Raw genomic sequence first — 26,739 nt, forward strand, 5'->3', positions numbered from 1 at the left:
TCTAAGGAATTGTGCTAAGCTATTATCACAATATTTATGAACATTAATTAATGTTTATATTTTTATTTTTGATTCCTTGACTTTATTTTTTTATAAAGAAATATTGTACTAAACTGATTATAAGGGGTGCCAATCCAACACTCTACCCACATAATAACAGAAGAAAATAAAAATCATAGAATTCAATTAAGTTCATTCAATAGAGTTACAAAATCCATTAATTCCTTAAAAGGAGATGACAATAAGCTAAATAGATATATATAAGTTGAGCAGTTAGCAATAGCCAGAGACTTGACTTGTTCAAATCCCATTATCTGTTTTGCCTTTTTGCAACAATGGAAAGAAGTCTAGAAACCCCTTGAGTCCATATATCATATTCTCTTTGATTTCTGCATTCGAATTCCACTGTTCCTCTTGATTCTGTCTTCAATCCAAAATACTTTCTTTTTTCACCATCATCAAACAAATGCCTTCCTGCCCATGCTGGTAAATTTGTGCGCACATCCAACACAACATCTGCATATTTAAGACCACCACTTGTGTGTTATTTTAGAACTTTATTGTCATGCAGCCATTTACACAAGCAACTAAATGTAATCATTTAGCTAATGGTGACTTACTCTTTTTCTTTTTAGTAATGGTTCCTGCAACATGTTTGCTTTTCATTTTCAGCATCACCTGAAGTTCATAAGCATTTTGGTTAATGGGCATGTATACAATTCCAACTGTTGTGAGTCTTTGAAAGAGAAATTACCTGTCCGGTTCGGTGTATATAAACAGAAACTATTTTCCAGTGAAGATCACCTGAAATTATCACCAACTTAGAGTCAGATGTTTTTGCAATGAAAGAAAATATTCATATTTAGTGTTAATATATATAGTTGCATTTGTTATTAACATTACCTTTACGGGTCCTTTTGAGTAGCTCAGTGCCCTTAGCAAGGAGCTCTTGACTACATGCACCCAGGAAATTATCTCCATTCACAATCTCTCCACTATCACTGGTGCTAGAGTTACTGTTATTATTGCCTTTACCACATAGTCCTATCCCTATACCTCTCTCAATTGGTGTCACTGTAGTAATATTCCACACCTCCTTCAATGCCCTTGCTTTCAAAGTTGCTGCCCCTCTTAGAGCTGCTTACATACAAAACAGGACTATGTCCATTAGCACACATGAATATTTGACATAAGTGATCCTTGTGGAGCTGAGGGATTAATCAACAACGAAACTATGTATCCTAGTGAGTTATAGATTGCTGAAACAGCTTACACAGTTGGCTAACACCTAAAGAGCACCAGCTTAAATCAAATGGTTTGTTGCATAGTTAGATGGTGCGTACTACCGGTTCTGGTAGTGGTAGAAAGGTCATATAAGTTCGTCACTTTTTACATTATTACGAGTTTATGACTAAAACTTCCTTTATGACTAACCCGGAAGGAGGTATTTCGAATTCGGTACATATTACATACGGTGAACAGTGTGACTATTATGGTTAAGAAAAAATATTCAGTATTATAGATTATAGAACATTGGTGGATAAAGAATTCAAAAAACTGTACCTGTGGCTGCTGCAGCTGTAAGAGTTGTGATATCATCATGAGAACGGACATTGACAGCAGAGCTAACCACAGAAGCAAGGTGTTCTCTTTCAGCTCCCATTGATTCAGCAGCCTCTACACATTGTGCAGCAACTAATGTGGCTGCAGAAGCCACAGCCATGTCTGTCTTGGCCATCTTCTCATCTTTACTAGTTGCAGATGCTGCTGCTGTTGCAGCTGTGATGGCTGCGACTGCAGATGCTACAGCAGCCACAGAAATAGCAGCATGTAGTTGAGCATTATGAGTTCTGTTTTCTTCTTTCTTTTTTTCTCTTCTTTCCTTCAACCATCTTCCAACTGTTTTAGGTCCAGAACAAGGAGTGACACAGCCAGTACCACTCATGGCTATTCCACCATTGAATAATGAGTTAATGGAATTGTTTGCCTTAAGAAACTGCAATGAATAGATGAAGACCATTATTACTCTTTCTTTGGAATTATTCTACCCCAAAAAATGGTGGTAATATTCATGGTTGTCTGTCATCTCCTCACTAATTTATGATGTTTTTTTTATTTTTAAGATTCCAATTTTGATTTCATCATTCATGGCAAACACATTCTTTGTAGTAAATGGCTATGTTGGACTTTTTATCCCTACCAAGAAAAATGCCAAAATGAAAAGGTTGTTTAAGTGAATGTGGGATATAAGGTACACTGAACAGTCAAACTCTTCTTCCTATTGTGAATCAATCAACAAGCAGGAAAGTTGACTAGAATCCATGCCTATACATCTCATCATAATATTTAGTCATTTCAACACTCTACAGGTCTTATCCAAAAGTTATGATCTTCTAAATGTTAATCTTAAATGAAAAGACACAACCCTCTCTATAAGACTACAACTCTAGCTCTTGTGGTCTTTTTTTGTTTGTTAAGCCCCACCACCAATAGTGAGCAATTTTATTTTTGTATTTACCAACACAGCCTTTCTTTCATGCAATCATAAATGAAAAATGATATATCATCCTACAATATTAACTTATAAATAGTCCAATACCATAAGAAAAGTGATGTGTTATAAATTAATATTTGATTTTCTTATGGTGCAGTAGAATTTGTATGATAACTTTGTGGGAGGACATGTCATAATTCATCATTAACCACTTCTGTACATTTTTTAAGTTTTTTTTCCTTCCCAATTCTTATAATACTTTTAACACCAATATGTGAACTGTTGTTAAGCTTTATCTAAGAGCAGGCAAAAGCAAGCACCAAATTTTCCACATTCATACAAGAAGGCAGAAGAAGAAGCAATAGTGGTAGTTTATCAAGGAACCAAAACCAAAAAAATGGCACTTTTCAGTGAGGTTAGTAAGAGAATGGCATAACAATGCTTTAAAATAATGCACAGTTTACCTTACATTACAATGTGATAAATTTGCAAGACTATAATATTGTAGCACTCATCAGAAACCACTGTTTAAGCAAAAGTACAGTTACTTCATATCAGTTCACCAACCTACTGTACTCACCCTTCACCTTCAGGGCCCCACTGAATAGAAAAGGAAAAGGAGCAGAGTAATAAGTGTAGAGAGATACCTTAACAACATCATCATACTCATCAGAGGGAGAAATGGGTGGACTATCTGTTCCTGTTAAAGAACCACCACCATTCAAGGGTTCACTGCTGTGAGATAATCTACCTGATGTTAATGGAGACACTTCCTGTTATACACATCACACGTTAAATGATGAACTCAAACAAAAAACAAAAACAATGTCTCTTTGCCTTGTAATACAACAATATATATAATATGTTTCAGTGCAGAAGAAAGTAACAAAATGAAACAAAGTGTTAGAGTTAGAAGTACAAAAACCTCTCTTGTGGACTGTGACATAATGCGTTCAAGGACAAGTTGTGAAGTAGCAGAAGAAGCAAAAGAAAACTGGTTTCCAGACATAGTTGAAAGGTGTTCAGAATGAGCAGTAGTTTCTTCAGGAATAGAGTTAGGAGGCTTGGAAGAAGAAGGTTGAGGTGGCTGAAGAGCTTTAGAGACTTCAATGGAAGAGGCACTCCATGATCTTGATAGAAACTCCATTGGTACTCTAGGACTCTCTGGAAAATGAGTGTCATTGTTTGGAACCAACTCATTTCTGTGACAACTGATTCTGAACTTGGTTTCCATGTTAGAGTTTAGAGAGGTGGCAAACCTGAAAGTTTGTTATATACTATAATATAGTAGCATCTTTGAAGGGTCTAAGGAATGGTCAATCAATCATGTGATGAAGTACTTTGTTATGAAGATTACAATGTAAAGGAATAAGAAAATATATAATGTTTGAATAATGGAGTTGGAAGAAATAAGAAAAGGTACTGTTGTTTGCTTTTATGCTATAAATGGAGACTAGGGTGTAGGGAGAATTTGCTGACAATGTCATTAACACAGAATTTGTAGTGATATGTGTCTTTACTTGCTTCTCTCCCACACCCTCACATTATTCATTTGAAATGTAATTACCTTTTCATGATTTATCTTTGTCCATATATTATTGAGCTATTAGTGAGTGATTTAATTACTAATCATCAAGATTAACCATCCTTGATCACAGACAATAGTGGTGGACCTGGGACTATAAATTCTATAATAGTAATATAATAACATTACAAAGTAAAAAACAAAATAAAGGAATCTAGCTGAAAAACTGCATATTTCCGTGTCCCAAATGGGAGACACAAAATATTACCTATTGGGTGAGAAAGAATGAACTTAATAATTAATGAAGACAAAAAGATAAGAACACATGATTTGATAATGTAATAACTGTACTGTAACACATATCCCAATACTATGATATCTATATGTAATCTTACTCAGATTATTAGTATGTTTGCTAGGTGCATCAATGATACGAGTAAACAATGATTAACATGCATGATGCAATTACAACTCACAAAGATATGCACACAACTATAAGCCCTGAAATAACTACTGACTGTTAAAAAGTATCCATAACTATTAACCTGAATTGACATGCAAACAATTAAACATTGAATATGGTGATATCACTCACATTATTGTTTATTAGGAGTTGGACCTAGACCATGGAAGAGACTAGCAGTGGAAGATATGAAGGATCATTAAATAAGTCAGCTAGTTTAGACAACTTGATGTAAATCTCTCTAGTCACCCTTAGATATATTTAGTTCCTGACTTTAGATAGCACAAATTTAAGAGCTTCATGGGTAGTTAGAAAAGTAGAAATGGGGTAATCAATGAGTTTCATGTAGTTCAAAAAGTGATCACACAAACAAATATACATTTTGATTCAAAGAGCCTGTCTACACCTAATATTGTTTTGGAAAGTCATCATACCAAGTCAAAACTTTTACTTGATGATCAATGCTGGCTATAAAATATGGGTAGTAAAAAACTAAAAAAGTATAGATTAGAATATCATTCATATTATTTTGGATACCTTCAATGTTTAGGAGTTATATGGAAATTACATGTGAAGTTTTTTTTATTGACAAATGTTATTATGTTAATATTTGTTGTTGATAAAACTCGAATCAATAATTTCCTTCATTTCACTTCTGACCATCAAACTACCTTATATCTACAATTGTTTCCATTTACAATATTAGAATAGTCTATCAGAAAAAATCAAACTTCTTACCACTTAGACACACACTTAAAATAAATACCAAAACCAATAAGTGTAAGGCTCCACTAGATCCCAAGATAACTAAAATGATCAAGAGTTTGATTCATGTGAATGACACTAATTAAGAGAGACAGCCACAAACCCCGAAAGAGATTAGTTTGGGATATCCTTGGTATTACAAAAAAACCACTAAAGAAAAGGATGCTGCTCTTAGAAGGAGGAATGAATGGATGGTGGTCTGACATGCATGAATAGGCTTTGAAGGTAAACCCAGTAATGCTAATGGTGTTCCTCCTTCTCATAGGAGTTGGCAACATCCAAGGCCGACAAGTTAGCAAATCCAACCAACTCTGCATTGTAAGACCCAAAAGCTGAGTTTCAGAATGGGACTTGTGCTAAAATACGCGTGCATGCATACGTCATCACCTAGTGCTTTTTTCAGCCACGGGCATGAAATTAATCTTTAATCCCACTCATAATTTTTCTGAAGAGAGATCAAAGAATAGGGTATGGCATATTATCAGCTTTAGCTTTTTGGATTTGTTACTATTTTTTGTTTTGTCCTTCATTCATACCTGACAAAAGACATCAACTTTATTCCTTTTGCCTTCTTTTCTCAATGATAGTTGATCACTTTGGATTCAATGGCACTTCAAATAAGCTTTCATGTTATTTTCACAAGATAGGCTTTTTTTTCCCTTCAAATTATTTACTTTTACTCAATTGTTTTGTTACCCTTTTGGACCATATAAGTGAGGCCTACGACCTAGTGGCTAATTCGTGGTACAACAAAGTTTATGTAGCGTACACTTTTCTTTTTTACCTCTTTCTACCCTTTCTTTTTGAAAACTCAAGAGCTTTCCTTTTGCCTTATTTACCAAAGAGGACACCTCTCTGAGAAAAAAATTATATGGGTACCTCATATTTTTCTCAATATTCTGCAGAAGATAAGAAAAAATGCCAAGACAAATACAAATGTAAAAACAGTCAAAGAAGTATCATTTGTAAGGAAAGTAGAAAGTTTGAATTCTGACACATGAGGATGTTTTAACATTTTTGAGCATCACATTCTTAAAAATTTGCTTAAAATCATGCATGTAACTAAATGCTAACTATGGGGCATATAGATGTAGTTACAATATATGTATATGATGTTCCTTTAGTTTATGGTTTAAGCCAATGCCTTAGGGTGAATGGATGCAAAACGAACAGAGCCTAACAATATACACACTTTTATGGTTGGGACAATAGATGTGAACTCTATAATGTGAGGATATAAAAGGCTGAAAGAGCAAAGGCATAAAATTTGGATTTAGATTATCTAACAAATATTTTGTAGCATATTTCTTTTTATGAAAATAATTTTCTGTCTCTACACGTTTTGTATTTTATAATTGATTAAATATGATTATTTCCATAAAATAAAATATGTTACAATGTTAAAAAATCAACTTTAGAGAATCCAAGTCCATAAAATTCAGTCCATTCTTTAATGGCTAGCCGAATGAAGATAAAGCTGTTTCACTTGCATGATAAAACATCTGCCTTTTTTATGGGTTTGATTATCATCCCTATATAGAGGCTATAGGAACAAAGTTGAAGATTGCTTGCACATGTAGGTAACTACAATGAAGTACAAAACAAATGGATAGAATTGAGAGAGAAAATTGATTAAGGGAAGCATAAAGTTCTCCAGTGTCAAGCAGCTACCCAAATTGATTAGTATTCTATTAACTGAATGTCTATCTTTGCAAATACATGATTGTTCTATATTTAAAAGATGCCAAAATGTATAATCAGTCAAGTTAAGTTATCAAGATCCATGGCTTTGATAGAGAGCATACAACAAAAACAGGACTAATTAAAAACTAGTCATCTATTTGATTGTAAACCACTTCCCCCATAATACTGCTTTGTTGTTTCACGTGAGAATTCAGCAAAAGTCATCCCATCCTTCAGTCGGGATGAAAGTGGGGGAACTATTTTCTGAATTTCACAACTTAGTTTGTAGTTATCATGCCCAAGCTGTTGTTCATCATCGGATGCTAATGAACATTGATCATTGAACGTTGAGTTTGCATGAGGAGGATCAGTCATAGAGAATGTTTTAGTCCATGCAGGTTGCAGAAATACAACAAAAGTTTCTCTGCTTAAGTTTTCAAACTTTGCAGGTCTATGAACAGAGTGCAGGGTTGAGCGAAGCTTCCCTCTAGAGATGATATCAGCAGATTCCCCAACTTGAATGATAAAACTGTCAGGAGGGGCCCTCACCAGAAGGACCCTTTTCTTATTGGGATCATATATCTGCAAGCAAGTGTGCCCAATTGGAGAAGGACATTCATCATAACATGATTCTGGAAATAGATCTCCGATTTTGGTTGTCTCTGAATAAGACGGCAACATAAAGAAGGGAGCTGTTAGAACAGTGAATATACCATAATCATAATGCCACTGCTGCCACAAATTTGAATGAATTCCACATGACTTATCATCATGAGAAATTGAGTTTGAATCTGATCCTTCTAACGATTTCTTCCCATTCATCGCTAAGCAGACTTCACCCCTCTTGACATTAGCCCGTCTTTTACCGGTTCCAGTGCTCCTCTCAGATTCTTTAAGGAGGAGGCCATCTAGAGATGAATGATAATGTATAAGACGCCCCTTCGCGGCACATGAATCCAATAGGCTCTGCTCTAACTCAATGCCACCGATGGCCCTATCACATATCCGAGCAAGGCAAAGCCCTAGCTCCATCATACAAAATCCTAACTCTTTGAAAATACTTCCTAGATTCCTGAATTCCGTATCATAAGATTCTCTTTCAATATGATCAGAATTCTCTTCAAAATGTAACAGGGAATCTACCCTATTAGTTGAGGTGCTTTTATTCAACTCTTGAGCTTTGGCATATCCCAGTTTCATAGCAAAGGAGGACACACTCCTATCTGGATTTTTCAAAGGAACATCACTACCCAAATTATGCTCCTAGAAAAACATGCATGCAAAATTAGCACACCTACAAATTGAATAAACTAAACCTAGTTCCTAGCTTGATGTTTTTGTAATGAAAAAGTTAATTGTAAAAAGTGAATCGCATTTCCAAATGCCAAACAACGCATCTCAAAGCATAAATTTTACACAAGAGTGCAGCTAAATCATATTAAAAATAAAAACCACGCGGAATGAAGCCTATGTTCATAACAGTATCTGCAACTCTAAAACCGATATAGCTCTGGACACTTCGCAACTATCTTGAGTATTTAATTCCAAGAGTAAATACTCAAATTCATCCATGAAAAAATAAAACCCTAATTTAGTACACAGGAAGCAAAAAACTGAAGTTGATAACTAAGAAACTGAAATGTGAGTAAAATATTAAGAAGGGAGTTAGAATTAAAATAGATAATTGAAGTTGTGAATGAAGATGTACCTTGAGAATGCGATTACGGGTATGTGGATTGAGAAGAGCGAGTTTGCGAGCAAGTGGGAGAAGCTGTGAACGAAGGTTTGATGCATAGGACACACCAGTTATGGCTATGAGGCCTGAGCCCGTGGGCCCTAGGCTTTCAATAATAGTTTCTATCATTTTCTCGTCATTGCTTGAAGAAGAAGAAGAAGAAGAAGAAGAAGAAGAAAAAGAAGATGATAATTGAAGAAGCTCTGAATATTCAACCTCATACACTTCTACCACTTCCATCTTCACAGGAACAAACAAACCTTCCATTCCATAAAGGAGAAGAAGATCACCGTCACTTCTGGGCCTGGGCCTACTACACCACACCATCTTATTTTATTTTATTTAAGGTAAATTTGATCTTCCAGCAAAAATAATCTTAATAAGAAATATATTTCATATTGGGTTTGGGCCTGATATATTCCACAATATAAACAATCCGTAAATAAACGTGGATCAGCATCTTTGCCAATGGCAAAAAAAAGAGAGGGATTAAACATTCTTGTGGTCCTTTAAGGTTGGTTAGTTTGTGAGTTGAATTTTAGAGAAGAAGGAAATGAAATAGAAGGTTTGAGAGTCATCTCATAAGTGTATTTCATGGCTCCCAAGTCTTCTATTTCCCTTTATTCTCTTCCAAAATTCAACTCTCGAATTACTCATTAGAAATTTTTGCTTATGTTAGTCTGGTCGTTTAAAATTTGGAAAACTCCATTTTAAGTTGAGTGTGATCATATATGAGGTAGTTTACATCTCTTTAAAGTGAGTTTTTCAAAAATAATTGGAAACTAAAGTAGTGGAGGCAAAAAATCTTAAGGCGCCAACTTTGGTCTGCACTAAGAAAAAATATTTACGTGTTTGTTGCATGACAAGTTAAAAGTTATCTGATTTTAATAAGGGTTTTGTTAACCATTACCCAATGTTTCATACAACTAAACGTAAAATTCATCTACATAAATAAATTAACAATATTAAGATGGAAGGGTATCGGAAAGTTATCTTAAAAAATGATTATCTTGAGATTATTCACATTATTTCTTCAAAGGTTTAAGTTTATTTGGAGCATTTATATAGAATTATTCTCGGTATTAGTGGGTTGTTCAAGAGAAATTAGGAGATTTGGTCCTAACATATATTGGGAGAAGGAAATTTGATGACAAACTTTTTATCTAGATTTAGGGTAGGCACACATGAGACTACAAGGTTTTGGGATTTTCCTCTTGTAATAGGCTTTCTATCCTACATATGGATTTTACCCATATAATTCAGTTTTTCTTTGTTTCTTGTTTTTTTTGTTTATTTCCAATGTATCAAAAAATATGAAATATCAATTTATATTTTTCAACAGTATCATTAATATTGTGTCACTTATTATACTGATTGAAATATTAATATGATAATATTATATTTCAATAAGTAATTCACTAAAATCTCAATGTACCTCACTGATTAAGTTATATTATATATAATACATTAATCAATATTATTATTTGGAATATATAACTCATTATTAAAATAGTTAGATGACAAACTATATAACAAACAACTATACTATGAATAAATGTTTGAATCTTTGTTGTGTCATCTTGAAAAGTATTAAAGTTTTCATACACAATATAATTTTGATCGGTCTAATTGTATAATTAATATAATTATTCTATTATACTAGTATTAAGATTGACTCAACAAATTTTAAGATGTATTCCATGCTTAGTTTTTGCTTTCTTTTTCCAATTTTATAGAACCATTTTTATAATTAACATAAGATATTTTTATTGAGATAAATTATTTCTTACGATCACTAAAATTATAATATGTGTATAACTTTTTAGTTTTTAAAATTATTTTTATAATAACTAAATAAGACATATATTATTATTTGAGGATACACTTTATTCTATAAACACAAACGCTTGTAATATTAACAGATGATTTTATTTAGTTCATTAGTTTTAAAATATAAGACAGAATTATAAAAGAGAAATAAATTACTTTTCAGAAGCATAGCACAAACTATAACATTCAGTGCAGCAACTACTATCATCATAAGAGAAGCTAGGACAGTGATTACCATTTACAAGTACAGTTAACAAAGCACTATATGTGGCGTTAGGCCACTCAAAAATATACGTCTTTTTTTTACTGTGATCAAGCAAAATGGATAATAAACTCAGTAGTACCAGTCCATTTCCCATTTTGATGAAAATTCTAGAACTTTGGAAATATTTAACAAATAACGTAAAGTGAGCTGAAGATTGTGGACATGGTTCTTCACATTTTAAGCCATAACTTTTTCTTTTTTTGGTACACATATAAGTCACATACCAAAGTATATTTTATTCTATTTCTTTATGATATCATTATGTGATAAAGACTATATATCATGAGGAGAAAAAAAGATGTATGCACTGACATGACAAGGTATGAGTTTTATATATTGTCATTATACCATCATCATTGATTTTTAATTATTATTGACTTTTTAGAAAATATAATCTAAATGAATGGCGGATACTGAAGTGTATATGTATAAATCTTTACAGTATCCATTTTACACTAAGAAGAAAAATTATTACATGGCACAATATCAATGATATCAATTCTATCTATTGGATTTATTCAAGTGTGAAGTCTCACATTAGATATGCATAGATGCGTGAAAGACTTTATAAGTAGGAAAGACCCGTGAAACTAATGCCTTAAGGTTTTGGTTCAAGACGTGGTATCTCACTTGTGATTCTTCATTCTTCCTATAGTCATGTAACAATGGAACTCCCGGTGGTTGGAGGCTCCCGCTAGATTAATTATTTATCCAAAAAGAAAAGGAAATACATTTTTTACTACAAAAAAGTTATATCTCTACTCTTGAAATAAGCACATTTAAAGTTATATCTCTACTATTGAAATGAACCCATTTAATTTCAAATCATTAATGCATTATCAATGATGAGAATTTGGTTGGAAGCAGTAATTTTAAATCATATAATAAAATTTGTCCGAGGGAATATGTAGCATTATAATTAGGTAGGGCCAATAAATCAGCATTGATAGAAAGATTGGAGCGTTGCAGCCAATGCCTTGTTCAGAAAATCCAAATGAATTCCTAATATACGATTGGACCACTGCTCAACTGAAGTTGCATTTGCAGTGGATTTGTACTCATTTCATTTTCTCATTCATTCTTTCTACTCACAAACATAGGCAAGGATCATAGTACAACGTGTCATAAAACTGAGAATTGTAACAACATAATTGAGGCGGTTTAGAACGATAGGGACTAGTCGAAGAAGTAGAAAAGAATGTCATGAAAACGTTAAGGTCTTTCTAATGTATACCATACATTAATCTAATGTCTCTTTTGATTCTTTTCAATCACAAAAAACATTAAGAAGAAAAAAAGCAACTCAGGAAATGATGACTAAAGAGATATAGATAGATACAATTCAGGATATAAAATTGTCAACATACATGTTCCATCAACCACAATATCGTGAAAGCACCAATGAGTAGTTGGGTAACTCATTTTTATTTAACCAAAAACTGATATAAGCTCTTTTTCTTTCTAATAAATCTTGTTGTTATTTTCTTCTTTAATTGAAAAAATAAACCCTAAAATTAATACAGGTAATGACGACGACGATGACTATTATTTCGGATTATGGTCTCCTATTATTTTTGTATACGATGACTATTATTTCGGATTATGGTCTCCTATTATTTTTGTATACGATGACTATTATTTCGGATTATGGTCTCCTATTATTTTTGTATACGATGACTATTATTTCGGATTATGGTCTCCTATTATTTTTGTATAACTTATTTGGGTTCGGATCCTCTCTAACACACTAGAGTATCTAACTTCCATTTATGGGATGGGGCTTTTCTTTTGTTTGATTCCAATAGGATGATAAATTGTGGACCAATATAATCCTCATAAATGAAGGTCAATAATAACTAGATTGGTGATGCAAACTACAGTTTCTCCCTTTTAGAATTATTAGAGAAGGTTTCAGCCACAGTGTTGATACCTCAAATGCAACGAACATTAATGTAATGCTGACACACACAGAGATATATATGCACATATGATTTTGTTTTTTAAGTTCTCTTTCAAGAATATATTGGAGATTCACTATTTAAGCTTATATTCTGAATGTTAAACAGGAAGTCAATCAATATTCAATAATGCAGATGATTTTAAACCCCACTAGTGTGCCCCTTTTCCCCACACATCATTAGCTTTTGTTTCAATGATTTACTAAAAACAAATCACTCATTAAGAAAATAAAAAACATTCATTGAGGATAGGTTAAGAAGGGTAATACTTTAAGAAAATCTCTCTAGCTAAATAAGGTTACTACCTTACGTTTGATTTGATAAATTTGTTGACTAGTTTATAATCCTCTCAATTGAGTTGATTAGCATGTTTGAATTTTTAGCATACGAAGTTATTCAAAAATATTTTCATGTAGCAAAACATAAATTACGGTTGAATATGATTGAGTAAAAGAACATGATTTAAGTGAAAGTGGAAAAAGTATAAAAAAAAAGTCATAACATTCACACCATAAATAAAACAAATTTGTTGTCCCAAAAGTTTATTTTTAACCTTATCTCATCTAATAAAATTCTAACACATTAGTGTGAAATATAATTAAATGATGTGTTAATTTTTTTTATCATGTATCAAAAATTTATTAGATGAGATAAGATTAGAGACAAACATTTGAAATAGGTGATTTATACTCGTTTCTGGTGGTGATGATATTGATATGATCACATATAGTTTATCCCCTTTAAGTCATGTATCATTCAAAATTTACTCGTTTAATTACTTAAAAAATGCAGGACATATGATCATTCTGGATGTAGGACAGTGATATAGAGCATAAATAAATTTGTATTACACGAGTTTTATAAGAGACCACACGTTTGGTATCGTCAAACACTTCACTAGCTAGGATTTCTCCCAGTTTCATTACATACACATGAATCTATACATTAAATTATAGATTTCATTGCTCACTGGTTGTTGTATTTCTATTATAGAGATGTGATGTAAATGTAGTATTTTTTTATGGGAATGAAGTATCTCCTTCTGCCAGTGAAATCATGTGACATGTGTCATGTTTCATCATTTTCTATAAAAATATTTTTAAAAATAAACAAAATAGCACACATGTCATATTTTTACTGGCTGGAGGAGATAAGTTATCTCCTGATATAAGGAGATACATTATTCTCTTTTTTTATTTTTGAAAAAACTTTTTTCAAAGTGTCTTTTCTTTTTTGCCTGAGGCCTAAATAATGTCAGATTTCTGTTACAGTGCTGCCATAAAGTATCTATTCCAGTCATTAAAATCATGACATGTATCTTATTTAATTATTTTTTACATAAATATTTCTAAAATAAAACATATATGTGTCATACTTTTAATGACTGAATGAGATAAATTATTTCCATGAGAAATTTGTTATTTACTTTTAAACTATCAATTTTCTGGGAATAAAGCTTTAATGCTATTGCAGCATGCCTTGTGATGTTTGGAAGGTCTCTCATTCTTGGATCCCTCATGCCCTATGTAGTGACATGGTTGTTTAGTTTGGTGTTGTTCTTCTCTATCCAAAAAAGGTTGAAGGAGAGAAGAAAGTAGAGGTGGAAAAGAAAGAAGGTTGAAAGATGTGAAGGGAAGGGAAAGTGGGGCATTGGAGAAACCTTATGCAAGAAGTTGCACCATGGAAAGTGGCTGGTGGGGGCCTAGACTCAACTGAATTAGAATGGACTCAACGACCATGCCCATATTCAATTATGCTTCAGAACAGGATATACCATGTGAGAGTAAGAAAAATGTATGTGGCTTACATTATCCACAATTTTTATTCCATCATTAGGAACTCTTAAATATAAATAATAATATTGATATAGTGATGTAAGGTTCTATTAGATCTTCAAAATGAATAAAATGTTAAAGATTCAATTTTTGGGAACGACATTTATTAGAAGTAATATACACACTCTGAAAGGAACTTAATTCTTTAACTAAAATGGTGAAAAAATATCATTGATATTACAAAAAATAAATAATATGTAATATACATGAGAGATGTATAGTTTACTAAGAATTTAATATGTATACACTATAATTGTTTTTTACACTATCAACAATTATTTACCATTGATTTGTTAATTATCATTGACTCTAAAACAAAAATTAATATAAATCAATGGTAAATAATGTACTAACAGACTTTTACATGCATAAATTTTAAACTCATTTGTATGACCCTATATTTGATTTACATATTACAGTAAATCAATATAAGAGAGAGCTATAGATGAGATAAGAAAGTTTTATATACTCTCTAACGTGGAATGTTTAAATTTTGATTATTCAATATATTAATAATAGTTAAGGCGAAACATGATGTGCGATCTGAACTTGTAGCCATCTTGCTAGAGCCTAATTAAGTTTGGCCTAACCTGAATTTGGCAAGTGTTCCAAGTGAATTGGTATCCTATAAATCCCAATCATGCACACCACATCAATCAATAGTTTCCCTAAACGCATCTATTTCTCTCACAAATCTTGGATCATTCTATACACTTCAAAATGTCATTAAATCCCTCTTCTAAACAAATGGTATAATATCTATTTCTCACAACCAACAAATATTTATAATAATTAGTTAATTTAAGATTTGATGCATTATATCCCAATACTCATACAAGAATTGTCCCATTAGATATTTACCATATATGAAAAGTTACAATAGCATTAGATCCAAGATTGAGAGCTGAAGATGGATTATGTATTGGAAGAGCAAGCAAAATGGGTTAGTCTAAGCATGTCCATGTATCAAGCAAGAGTCTTGTGCACATAAAATTCTTCCCAAACCAACCGTTCTAACTTCTAACCTTATCCAAATTGTCCCGAACCAACCACCAAACTTTCAACACTTATTAGATAGGATCTTCATTCTTCTACAACATAACCATTTCAAAATTTTACACATTTTGTGATTGTGCTTTGTATTTAAATAAAGTTCGATCCCTGAATAATAATACATTTATCACTTTGCATTTGCCTTCACTTCAAAGTTCCAAAGCACATCCAATCTCCCGTAGGTATTTAGTTATTCATCTAGTCATTTATTTAAATTCACAAGACAATAATTAAGCCTTAATCTCATCAGGAGTGATTAATTACATAGATCAAATGATGTTATAATAATATACGATACATTATGTTAATTGACAAAACATTAATTTTAAGTCTTTTTTAATCGTTTCACCTATAAATTTTATTGGTCTCTCTTCCCCTAGAAAATGGACATAACCTTAATTTGATATACTTTCTTACTTAACTTTTATCGGTTTTCTCTACACATGTGCAAACAACTTAAGACGTGGTTCTACCATCTTTTCTATTTCTTCTTAATACATTCATTTCTAATCATATATTGACTAGTATGCTCACTCATCGATCTAACGTAACATTATCATATCTGTTACATGAAGTTTATTATCTTGTTAATATTTTATCATCCAACATTTAGTCACATATAATATTACATGTCTTATAGTCGTGTTGTAAAAATTTTCATTAAACTTGAGTGATACTTTTTTTTATAACATATGACATATGTAATACTTCATCATTCTATCCGGTGGGCTTGAATTTTATGTTTTATATGTCAGTCAATTTTCTCATTTTTTTTATAATGATTTTAATAATAAATCAAATGCATTATGATTGTACTAGTATTAAGGAATTCAGATAAATTGTAAGAGAATATAGTTTTAAATCTCACATCGTCATCATTGTATGTTAAAATTCGACGAGCATGCAAGTTCACTCTAATTTATATTAAAACCCCATAAACTCTACCTAAAAAGGAAAACAAGTACCCTGTATATAAAAACCAAAAGGTTCAAAGCCCACAACCTCCAATGAGAGAGGAAAAGGTTATTGTAACTCAAGTGGCAAGAAGAAGCAATCTTCATTGAAGCACCAAAGAAAATCTTTACCCGTCCGAGGAATTAAAGTCAATAATATATACAATTATTGGTGAAATATAGGTATTGGATTGTTTTCTATTACCACTACCAGTCTTTTATGGGGCACATAATATATCTTGTGTATTCTGCGTTATTCAATTGCAAGAGTGAATATGATAATAAACTTGATCATAAAAAAAAATGATTTTCAAGTTTCAAGTTGTTGAGATCTCTCTTTTTAAGATACATTCTGATATTGTTATCATAAATTTTTATTTGATAAGTGTATTTAATTTGACCACTACCTTTTTTAGGTGAAAAAATCTACGAGTGTATGAAATCTCACTTTGTAAGATACATTCTAATATCACCGTATAGTATATATATATTGTTGGAATTCAGTAGCTGTAAGTTACTCAGTCTATCCCTTTCAACAACAAAAAGTTAGCCATTAGATCCAGTTCATTTAGCGCACTGAATGAAAATATTTTTTTTATACTACCAATAATATTTTTTTACGTTGTTGGATAAAAAATTAATTTCTTTTACATTTGTGATTGTCTCTCTCAATAATGTCATTTTCAATAATTGAACTTTTGATCTTGGATATCCATTAAAATCTCACAACACTGAATTTATACAATGTTGATAGAAATATGTTTTTAAATACGTGAATAAACTAGACTTAATTTTGAGATATCAGTTTCTTAAGATACGTGAATCAGGAAAATATAACACTTTTAAAAAGATTCAAGTTTCAAATACTCTAATACTATTTATTAGTGGCAGCTAATATTAAATGTAGACAATATAATAACATCGATTTGATTAAACTATCTGATCTTCAGCTCCCTGGAACTCACTTTCTCAACCCCTTTTAGTTTTCATGGTTGACATCATCATTTTAAAAATGTCACGTGGGTTGTTTTTAATTTTAAATATGTTGAAAAATAGATGCCAGAGAGTTCAATGTGAATTCTCTCTAATATAAAATAACAATAATTGAGCACTCAAATAATATCTAGTTGATTAAAGTTCATTTCTCGGCAAATGTAAAAACAATTTTATCTGGTTAGTTGGACAAATGTGTGTAGATTTAAGGAGGTTGGTGGTTCGAAGTAAAAAATATCTTTTTGTTCAATTTAGCTCATTTGTATAAATGGAGATGGAGATTGCCAAAGAAGAAAGATATCATTTGAATTAAAGTTTTACAATTTAGATATGGGGTTGATTTTATTTCCGAATGGTAGAGCTAGTAAGCTTGTGTGTTTTAGGAGATGCTCATCTTGGTGGAGAGATTTTAGTAATCTTAATAATATAAAAAGAGTTATGAGTGGGTGGTTTGTTGAAGGAGTTCAAAGGAGTTTAGGTTGTGGAAGAGAAATTAGGTTTCGGACAGATTTATGGGTGGAGGGCCTGCATAAAAACCTTTTCCCTAGATTGTTTCAGGTGACTCTTGATAAAGATGCTTCTGTTAGCACCTCGGGGGAATGGAATATGGTCCTGGAAAATCATATGGAGGTAGAGTTTATTCATTTGGGAGCAAGAGGAGTATGAGGAGCTAATAAAAATTATTGGAAATTATATACCAGTTCAAGAGGCCACATATATAGAGTGTTGGATTCATGACATGGTGTTGGATTCATTAAAAGTATAAATGAAATATATAATTGTCAATTCATTTTATTTTTGTTTTGTTTTGTACATCACTTCTCTCTTCATTAATAGAGAGGAATCTGACTCAAGAAATATGAGAGGTTTGTGGTCACTTTCAAAGTATCAATTCTAACAAACAAGACATTGGTTTAATAACATAACACTCTGTTAGATCATCGGGGTGACCAAAAGGTGAAATGTTCTATTCCTATGAGCGACACTTGTTTAGAGCCACACAGTCCCGAAATGAATTATTTCGGTTCCTGGGAGCTACACTTATTGGGAGGGACAACCACATACGCCGAAATGAATTAGTCCCTTACTTATAAGATGGTGGATACCCTTTGTAGTACAAAAAATGTCAATTTCATATAAAAAACATATTTACTTCAAAATAATAAGTTTAATAAAAATTGTTAAATTTATAAAGAAAGAATAACTTTACTTTAACACCCCTCATACCAAGTGTGATACACATTGAACATTAATAATATCTAGTTAAACTAAAAATAAAACCAACAAACAAAAATAAAAGCAACACCATAAACACACCAACATAATTTTAACAATAAAAATATTAACTAATAAGTAATATCACTATTAACAATTAGAAAATACGAAAAACAATGTACATTTCAAAATATTAGCTGTACGATTAATTAAATTGAGAAATGAAATAATCATTAATTTTTTTTGTATATATATAATTAGTACTAATGCAATATAGATTCTGAAATTGGAACAAAAACTAGATACAAACTACTAACCAATAGATTTTGTCCAACACAATTGAAACTGTTTTTTGAACTGAATTTTTGTTTCTTTTTGAGTTACTGTGGATCGGAACACCCATCACTATAAACATCCATATTTCTTGACTCCATTTGCAATTCCTATGATAATTTGATTACCTGCGTGGTAAAGTTATATAAGTTGTCAATGCATTCAATGATTGAGTTTGTATAGATTATAGAGTCACCGGAGGAGAATGAAACCCAAATTTCAAACACACAACAAGATACGCGACCTTCCTTAATTTTTCTTCCACCTTGTTTGGCACACAATTTATAAGCTTTATGATTTACATCACAAAGGAGAAAATTAAAAGAACAAAATTGATTTTTGTAAAAAGGAAAAATAATATATAGCACGGTCGACTTGGGCAGTTTCAGAGTCCACAAGATACTACTGAGTAACTACAAGGAAGAGATATTGTATCACTTCATGTCCTAAGTCAATTAAGATGTTTCATTTTATTACTTTTTGCTTTTAAAAATTTTATTTTATCAATATGTTAATATATGATTGACTTGAAAATGAGACACCATTAGAAACAAGTAATCGGAAGTATAAGAATTAGGATAGTCTCCCCACTAACTTTATGTGTTGAAGTGGGTCCATCTTAAGAGCACTAAAAACTTAGAGAATCCTCCCACCCCACATGGACAAATTTCCAATATACCCAATTGCCCTAAAATCCATTATATAAAGCCATATATTCTGAAGTATTATTACCTCACTCTAAGCTCATCTTCATCCCCTTCTCATTCCTCTATCATCACCACCGCCTATACCCTATCTATATTTAAGTTCAACATTGTTAACATAATTGATATATTTTATATTCATATAATAGCATACTTATAGTATCTTATAAGAATAGTTATATTTTTAGGACATGGGTAACACGGACTATGAGTACTCTTCGAGCATGAACGTAGAGAGCGTGCCATGCGTGGCCGTGCCACCACCACAGTCATTTTTGAAGTCTCTGAAGTACTCACTGAAGGAAACATTCTTCCCAGATGACCCTTTAAGAAGGTTCAAGAACCAACCAGCTTCTAAGAGGCTGGTGCTTGGGCTTCAGTACTTTTTTCCAATCTTTGAGTGGGCTCCTCAATACACTCTTAAGTTTTTCAAGTCTGATCTCATAGCTGGCATCACCATAGCTAGCTTGGCTATTCCTCAAGGAATCAGTTATGCCAAGCTCGCCAATCTCCCTCCAATTCTGGGACTGTGTGAGTATTGCTATATATATATATATTCATACATCTTCATCGCTAGAACTTTGAAATAAAATCTTAATTACCTTATCAACTCAAATATTGGTGAAGGGGATATACTGATAAGAACTTATTTAAGGTATGAAAGTTATGTTTTTTAAATTTGTGTGAAGTTTGTATATGTATAAATTGGTTTCTTGAGCATATTGATAGAGGTTCCACTCTCGTTGTGTGTTTAAAAAAACTTGTTAAAAGAAATCGCACACTTTAGTCACATCTCTTCCTCTGAGAGATTAGTCTTGTTGTCTGAAAAATACTTTTATGCAACTCATATATATGTGACCTTTTAAACATGATAAAGTAATTTTATATTTGCATGTAAAAAAGTGATTTTCATGCATAAAGTAAAATATTGATACTATTTCTAATCGGTTCATATTTTTTGTCTGTGGGAAATGTATGAATGAGTACAGATTCAAGCTTTATACCACCATTGATTTATGCAATGATGGGTAGCTCGAGGGACTTGGCAGTGGGTACTGTGGCGGTTGGATCCCTTTTGATGGGTTCCATGCTGAGTAGTGAGGTTAATCCAAACCAGAACCCAAAGCTCTTCCTCCACCTTGCTTTCACAGCTACTTTCTTTGCTGGAGTTTTGCAAGCTTCACTCGGTCTCTTTAGGTAAATAAAATCTTCCTGAATAGTTAATAGTACTTACTATATAAGCTTATTTTCTTTGTTTTTAGGATTTAAACTCCTCTATTTTTAATGGGATAGATATAGATTCACTTTGTATTCTAGTAGCTTATCTTACAAATGAATCAATACAAGTTATATAAAAAATGATACAAGTTACTTACTGTGCAGATAAAAAAAGAACTACCCAATTAATGCACCAGGTTGGGAAGGATAGATGTAGAAATTAAAATAACAGAGTCTACAAAAATAAGATTCACCATTCATTTGTGTTTTAGGAGTAGAATAGTGATACTGTAGAAGCAGCAATACGATAAAACACTGTTCAGAAAAAGAAGATAAAATTAAAGCACTGGTCCAAGACATGGAAGGAAAAAGCAGGAGAATATCTTTTACAGATAATATCTTCTGTAGCTCAATAGCAGTTTTTGTCTTTTAGACATTGTCTACTTTAAAATCCAAATCTATAATCTCTTTGTATGATTGGTCTATGATCTAAATTGATTCAGTTTCACATATATAATACAATCTAGGAGAGATGTATGTAAAGAGTATCAAATGATGATAAAACAATATATAAAATTATATAGTGTAAGTGCATATATTTTTTTGTCCTTCTATAATGTTAATTTAAAGAATAAAATAAAATAATTATGTATTCAAGTCTCATTGATAAAAAATCATTTTTTCTATTTTGTATCTAATTTGATTTAGGATTTGTCTTATTTTACCATGCCTTGTATTTCTACCAAAAAGATATCAAAATTTTATTTTTCATTTGTCTTTCCCCTTTTTAACTCCCTTGTCTCTTTCATCTTTCATTTCTAACTTATAATAATATTTATCAATCTACCACATTAATGCCGACAACACAGTGAATATAAAAGTACAGTGATTAATATAATTAAATAATGATGTGGTGTTACACTTGAGGAGTGCAGGTTAGGGTTTATAGTGGATTTCCTGTCACATGCAACCATAGTAGGGTTCATGGGAGGAGCAGCCACAGTGGTTTGCCTGCAACAACTGAAATCAATCTTAGGCCTTGACCACTTCACCCATGACGCCGATATCATCTCAGTTATGCGCTCTGTTTTTACCCAAACTCATCAGGTATACAATTTTCAATTTCTCAACGTGTGTAACGTAACGTGTATGTATTTAACATGATTGTGTTTCGTTATTTGGTTGCAGTGGAGGTGGGAAAGCGCTGTGTTAGGTGTTTGCTTCATTTTCTTTCTCCTTCTTACACGATTCTTCGTAAGTAACACCTAATTCATACACACATGCTTATTCTATAACACAAAGTAGTTATAATAGTAAAAATATAATGTTCGTATTTATCTTAGAAAATACATGCAGTTAATAAGGATTTAATATACATGGTGTAAGAGTTTTTTTTACACTGTCAGCAAATCATTCATTGTTAACCACGCAGAGCAAAAGACAACCGAAGTTGTTTTGGGTGTCAGCAATGGCGCCGTTGACGTCAGTTATATTGGGAAGTGTACTGGTTTATTTCACCCACGCGGAGAACCACGGCGTTCAAGTGGTTAGTCTTCTATCTTTCATTTCCAAACCCTCTTCTCATTATTATATCCATTTATTCACAGGTGGGCCCAATGCAACCACTAACTTATTGGAACTTGTCTTTTCCTTTATTACATTTTTTAGGTTCAATCAATTATTTTTAATTATTATTGGTCGTGTATAAATTTTTACGATTCAGTTTGATTTGTGTGATGTTTTAGATAGGAGAATTGAAGAAAGGGTTAAATCCAACATCAATGACAGATTTGGTATTTGTGTCGCCTTATATGAGCACAGCAATCAAAACAGGCCTTATCGTTGGCATTATAGCACTTGCGGTAACAACTACTTTTCAACCTTTTTTTTCCTTTATTCATCTTTTTGCTTATGCTACACGCCAACCCTCTTGCGTGGCCATTGATTTGACACGTGTACACTACACCAGAACATAATACAGACAAATCCTAACTCTAAGTAGTCAAATGTCACATCCTTTAGGCCAATAATAAGGAACAAAACAATTACATTATTGAAGTGGCATTTTAGTAATTTAGATACCTAAATTTGGATTGAAAAGACAAAATCATGATACCCACATTTGATCACATGAATCAGCATCAATCAACCTTGAGCAAATGCCAGTGAGATGTTTGTTTTTTTAACAAAATCATACATCTTTAAATAACTTGAAATTTTACACTTGTTACTACTTAATTTCACCCACCTTTCCTTCCTCATAAATAATTAATAATTAACAATCCAAACAAAAGAGAACAACAAGAGTAACCACATAATCATTGTTCTTAACGAAATAAGAATATTCTTATTCTGTTCTCGATTGTGTTATTCTTATTTTCTGATTTTTGTTATTAAATAAGAACAATTCTTGGTTGTTCTCAGCCAAGGGAAAGTAAAGAGAAAAAAAGGTAAATATTATGATGCTCAAATAAAAATAAATAAGAATGATGTTTATCGTTGTGAAAAAAAATTATTAAGTTATATAGAATAATGTGACACTAAAAAAGAATGAAGATTATGGTGGAGATGCTCTAATTTTCATCCTATTCTTTCCATTTAACCCTCCCTCTGTCATTTCATCCCACTATTCCCAGATTTCTACACATTAGCATTAGCATGTCACATATTATTTTCCTAATTGAAAAGGATGAAAAGTGAGAGATAGGAATTGAGAAGAAAAAAAGAAAAAATAATTAAAATATAATGGACTACTGGCCTCAATTCATATAATAGAGTGGCCACAATATTTGAATACAATTTCTTAAGAATTGATGATATTGTGCAGGAAGGAATAGCAGTTGGAAGAAGCTTTGCAATGTTCAAAAATTACCATATTGATGGAAACAAAGAGATGATAGCTATTGGCACCATGAATATTGTTGGTTCTTTCACCTCATGCTACCTCACCACAGGTAAAGTTTTTATTAATTATTGATACTAAGTGCCCAATTAATTTTCAGCATCAATTATGCTATCAAATGTTGCATTAATAACATCAATATTATTTCAGGGCCTTTTTCACGTTCTGCTGTGAACTACAATGCTGGATGCAAGACTGCAGCATCAAATATTGTAATGTCAATTGCAGTGATGGTGACATTGTTATGCTTAACACCTTTGTTCCATTACACTCCTCTAGTGGTTCTATCAGCCATAATTGTATCTGCAATGCTTGGCCTCATAGATTATGAAGCTGCCATCCATCTTTGGAAGATTGACAAATTTGACTTTGTGATTTGCATCAGTGCATATATTGGTGTGGTCTTTGGCAGTGTTGAAATTGGCTTAATCGTTGCAGTATGTATAAATCTGAATTTAATATGTCAGTTTTTGCTTTTATTATAAAGGTTTATGAAACTAATATGTACTTTTCTTTGCATATTCAGGTTGCATTATCTTTACTTAGGATACTTTTATTTATTGCAAGGCCAAGGACATTTGTTTTGGGAAACATTCCAAATTCTGTGATATACAGAAATGTTGAGCAATATCCAAATGCAAATCATGTTCCTGGAATTCTAATTCTAAAGATTGATGCACCAATTTACTTTGCCAATGCAAGCTATTTAAGAGAAAGGTAATTAAGCTACCTGAATTTTTGAGTTTTACTCTTGCATGCAAACAATCCTAACAGTGAAGTGGAAATAGGATTACAAGGTGGATTGATGAAGAGGAAGACAGAATTAAAGCTACAGGGGAAACAAGTTTGCAATATGTTATAATGGATATGACTGGTAAGTGATGGATCTGTAAAACAAAGTAACTTGCAAACTGGTTATTAGAATTTACATTCTAACTTTCAATGTAATTTTATTGGCAGCTGTTGGGAACATTGATACAAGTGGAATCAGCATGCTTGAAGAGGTCAAAAAGATTGCAGACAGAAGAGAGCTACAAGTAGTTTTTCTATCAATGTTATCTGTTAAAATGAACTTCCATACGCATGATTTATGAATTATGATAAAATGCAATGGTATGGTTTGATCCATGTAGCCGATAGCCGATAGCCGACCTTAACTAGTGAAAAAAGGCTTTGATTGTTATAAAAGCTAATTATGTACTTAGATTTTCTTATAGCCAGTTCAATTTAACAATGCTTGATTTGTTCTGTTCATTTCTAAAACTTTCCTTCCTACTTGTGCAGCTTGTTTTGGTCAATCCTGGAAGTGAGGTGATGAAGAAACTGAACAAATCCAAATTCCAAATGGATTTAGGGCAGAAGTGGTTCTATCTGACAGTTGCAGAGGCTGTTGGAGCATGCAACTATATGCTGCACGCATGCAAACCAAATTCTGTGAAAGATGAACAAGAGGGTTGGAACAATGTCTAAGTCATATTTCAAGGCATGTTTTCAAGATCTCTTGCAAAGCTTGGTCGTTTTAGTCTCAGCAAAATTACCATCACAATATGTATATGTTTCATGAGAGTTTGTGAATCATGTTGTACAAGATTTCGGGTCATAGGAAAATGAAAGATGCATGTATGTTTTAATGTCTGAAACATGCATCCTGAGTTGGAACTAAATCTTCTACATAGTCTGTTGAATATTATGTATTGCGCTTGATAAATTAATCAAATGGAAAGTAAATGCTACGAGAATTCAAATTGTTCCTTATGAAATTTCCGAGAACTAGACCAAATTAAAGTGGCATGCTAATTATAAGTTCTTAGCCTTATTCAATAACATGCATATCCTTCGGCAAAATTACTCAATAAAGCTCATCTAAAATAAACTTTCCTATTGCATCACCTTGCTATGGGAGGAGACAATGTAATGCACTAAAGAGGAATAATAATACCAAATAAAGACTATGTTCCTTTAAAGCACAAAAAAATGATTCATAACTGATAATTTTACAGTTTTACACTAGATTAAAGTAGGAGACTATTTTATATTTTTAAAAAAACTCATCTTTAATCCTAATAATTAATTTAGGGGGAAATACAGCGCAATCTTGAGTTGATGCTTTTAATATTGAATCAAACTTTTTAATATTTTTAGAATGAACTTTACATTTTATCTCCTTTAAATATAGGACAACTGTGTACTCATTTTAGGTCTCTTAAATAATTGGGTAGTTAGTGACTTAGTATTCAGTAAAAAAGGTGATAAACCACTCATTAAAAGTCATTAAACATGTAAATGTATTTATTTTCTTATACAGTATAATTGAACTACAAAACAGTCTGAGTCCACAGCAAGAGGTCTACTATATATTTATATTAGCTACCACAGGACTAGCTTTGTTCACTCCATATGTAGCATATCCCGTAATAGGAAAGGCTCCACTGCATCCCCAAAGTTGGAGGTTCGATTCTTGAGAGTGACACTTGTTAGGAGGGGCAGTCATGAATTCTGAGAGAGATTAGTTCCTTACCCAAAAATGTAAGGGATACCCTTGGTAGTATCAAAAAAAATATTCCATAATAGGAAATAGTGAATGATCCTCTTCTTATGCTCAATGGATGTGAACTTCTCTAGAAATCAAATATGGCAAAAAAGATTACCAAGAACTTCAAGAAATGCATTTCTTGCATTTTAGGCTGAAGAAAGGATTCTTAAGACAAGCAAAAACACAAACAAAAGATAAAGATAAGTGCATGTTACCAAAATGCTAAAGAAAGCAATAAACAAAACATGAATCATTCATCTAAACCAGAGATAAAAAAAAGAG

At 32.1% G+C, this 26,739-nt stretch overlaps 3 protein-coding genes across 7 annotated transcripts; 1 reads left to right on the plus strand and 2 right to left on the minus strand.

Moving 5' to 3' along the window:
- On the minus strand, positions 297-3,728 carry LOC109336160 (VAN3-binding protein-like). The gene is made up of 7 exons (XM_019572580.1): positions 3,420-3,728; positions 3,142-3,267; positions 1,564-1,996; positions 904-1,137; positions 755-804; positions 621-678; positions 297-516 (listed from the first exon to the last, which is right to left on the minus strand). Exons 1-7 carry the CDS (start codon positions 3,726-3,728, stop codon positions 311-313), a joined length of 1,416 nt encoding a protein of 471 aa, XP_019428125.1. The 3' UTR covers positions 297-310.
- On the minus strand, positions 6,805-8,947 carry LOC109335007. 4 transcript variants are annotated; one of them, XM_019571035.1, is made up of 3 exons: positions 8,852-8,947; positions 8,639-8,815; positions 6,805-8,193 (listed from the first exon to the last, which is right to left on the minus strand). In XM_019571035.1, the coding sequence occupies exons 1-3, from the start codon at positions 8,930-8,932 to the stop codon at positions 7,081-7,083; spliced, it is 1,371 nt and encodes a 456-aa protein (XP_019426580.1). In that variant the 5' UTR covers positions 8,933-8,947; the 3' UTR covers positions 6,805-7,080. The 4 variants fall into 4 exon arrangements, with proteins under 4 accessions (XP_019426580.1, XP_019426579.1, XP_019426578.1 ...); XM_019571034.1 differs by having other exon boundaries at positions 6,805-7,008; positions 7,072-8,193; positions 8,639-8,947; XM_019571033.1 differs by having other exon boundaries at positions 8,639-8,947.
- Positions 11,272-25,684, plus strand: LOC109336460 (sulfate transporter 3.1-like). Of its 2 annotated transcripts, none has more exons than XM_019573074.1 (13): positions 11,272-11,282; positions 19,965-20,335; positions 20,794-21,001; positions 21,958-22,129; positions 22,211-22,276; positions 22,455-22,568; positions 22,768-22,884; positions 23,850-23,976; positions 24,075-24,361; positions 24,451-24,641; positions 24,713-24,798; positions 24,885-24,961; positions 25,209-25,679. In XM_019573074.1, the coding sequence occupies exons 2-13, from the start codon at positions 19,996-19,998 to the stop codon at positions 25,392-25,394; spliced, it is 1,971 nt and encodes a 656-aa protein (XP_019428619.1). In that variant the 5' UTR covers positions 11,272-11,282; positions 19,965-19,995; the 3' UTR covers positions 25,395-25,679. The 2 variants fall into 2 exon arrangements, 1 of the variants encoding a protein (XP_019428619.1); XR_002106354.1 differs by lacking the exon at positions 11,272-11,282 and having other exon boundaries at positions 19,838-20,335; positions 25,209-25,473; positions 25,528-25,684.

This window comes from Lupinus angustifolius, chromosome LG20, assembly GCF_001865875.1.
Source record: "Lupinus angustifolius cultivar Tanjil chromosome LG20, LupAngTanjil_v1.0, whole genome shotgun sequence".
Classification (NCBI taxonomy): domain Eukaryota; kingdom Viridiplantae; phylum Streptophyta; class Magnoliopsida; order Fabales; family Fabaceae; genus Lupinus; species Lupinus angustifolius.

Bases quoted from the DNA above. Each gene is read 5' to 3' on its own strand.
- LOC109336160 (XM_019572580.1), bottom strand. From the start codon at position 3,728: ATGGAAACCAAGTTCAGAATCAGTTGTCACAGAAATGAGTTGGTTCCA. The intron at 1,997-3,141 runs GTATCTCTCTAC...TATTCATTGCAG, and splicing joins AGTATGATGATGTTGTTAAG to TTTCTTAAGGCAAACAATTC. The intron at 679-754 runs GTAATTTCTCTT...TATGAACTTCAG, and splicing joins ATATACACCGAACCGGACAG to GTGATGCTGAAAATGAAAAG.
- LOC109335007 (XM_019571034.1), bottom strand. From the start codon at position 8,932: ATGGAAGGTTTGTTTGTTCCTGTGAAGATGGAAGTGGTAGAAGTGTAT. The intron at 8,194-8,638 runs GTACATCTTCAT...ATGTTTTTCTAG, and splicing joins CCCGTAATCGCATTCTCAAG to GAGCATAATTTGGGTAGTGA.
- LOC109336460 (XM_019573074.1), top strand. From the start codon at position 19,996: ATGGGTAACACGGACTATGAGTACTCTTCGAGCATGAACGTAGAGAGC. The intron at 20,336-20,793 runs GTGAGTATTGCT...GAATGAGTACAG, and splicing joins CCCTCCAATTCTGGGACTGT to ATTCAAGCTTTATACCACCA. The intron at 24,642-24,712 runs GTAATTAAGCTA...AAGTGGAAATAG, and splicing joins GCAAGCTATTTAAGAGAAAG to GATTACAAGGTGGATTGATG.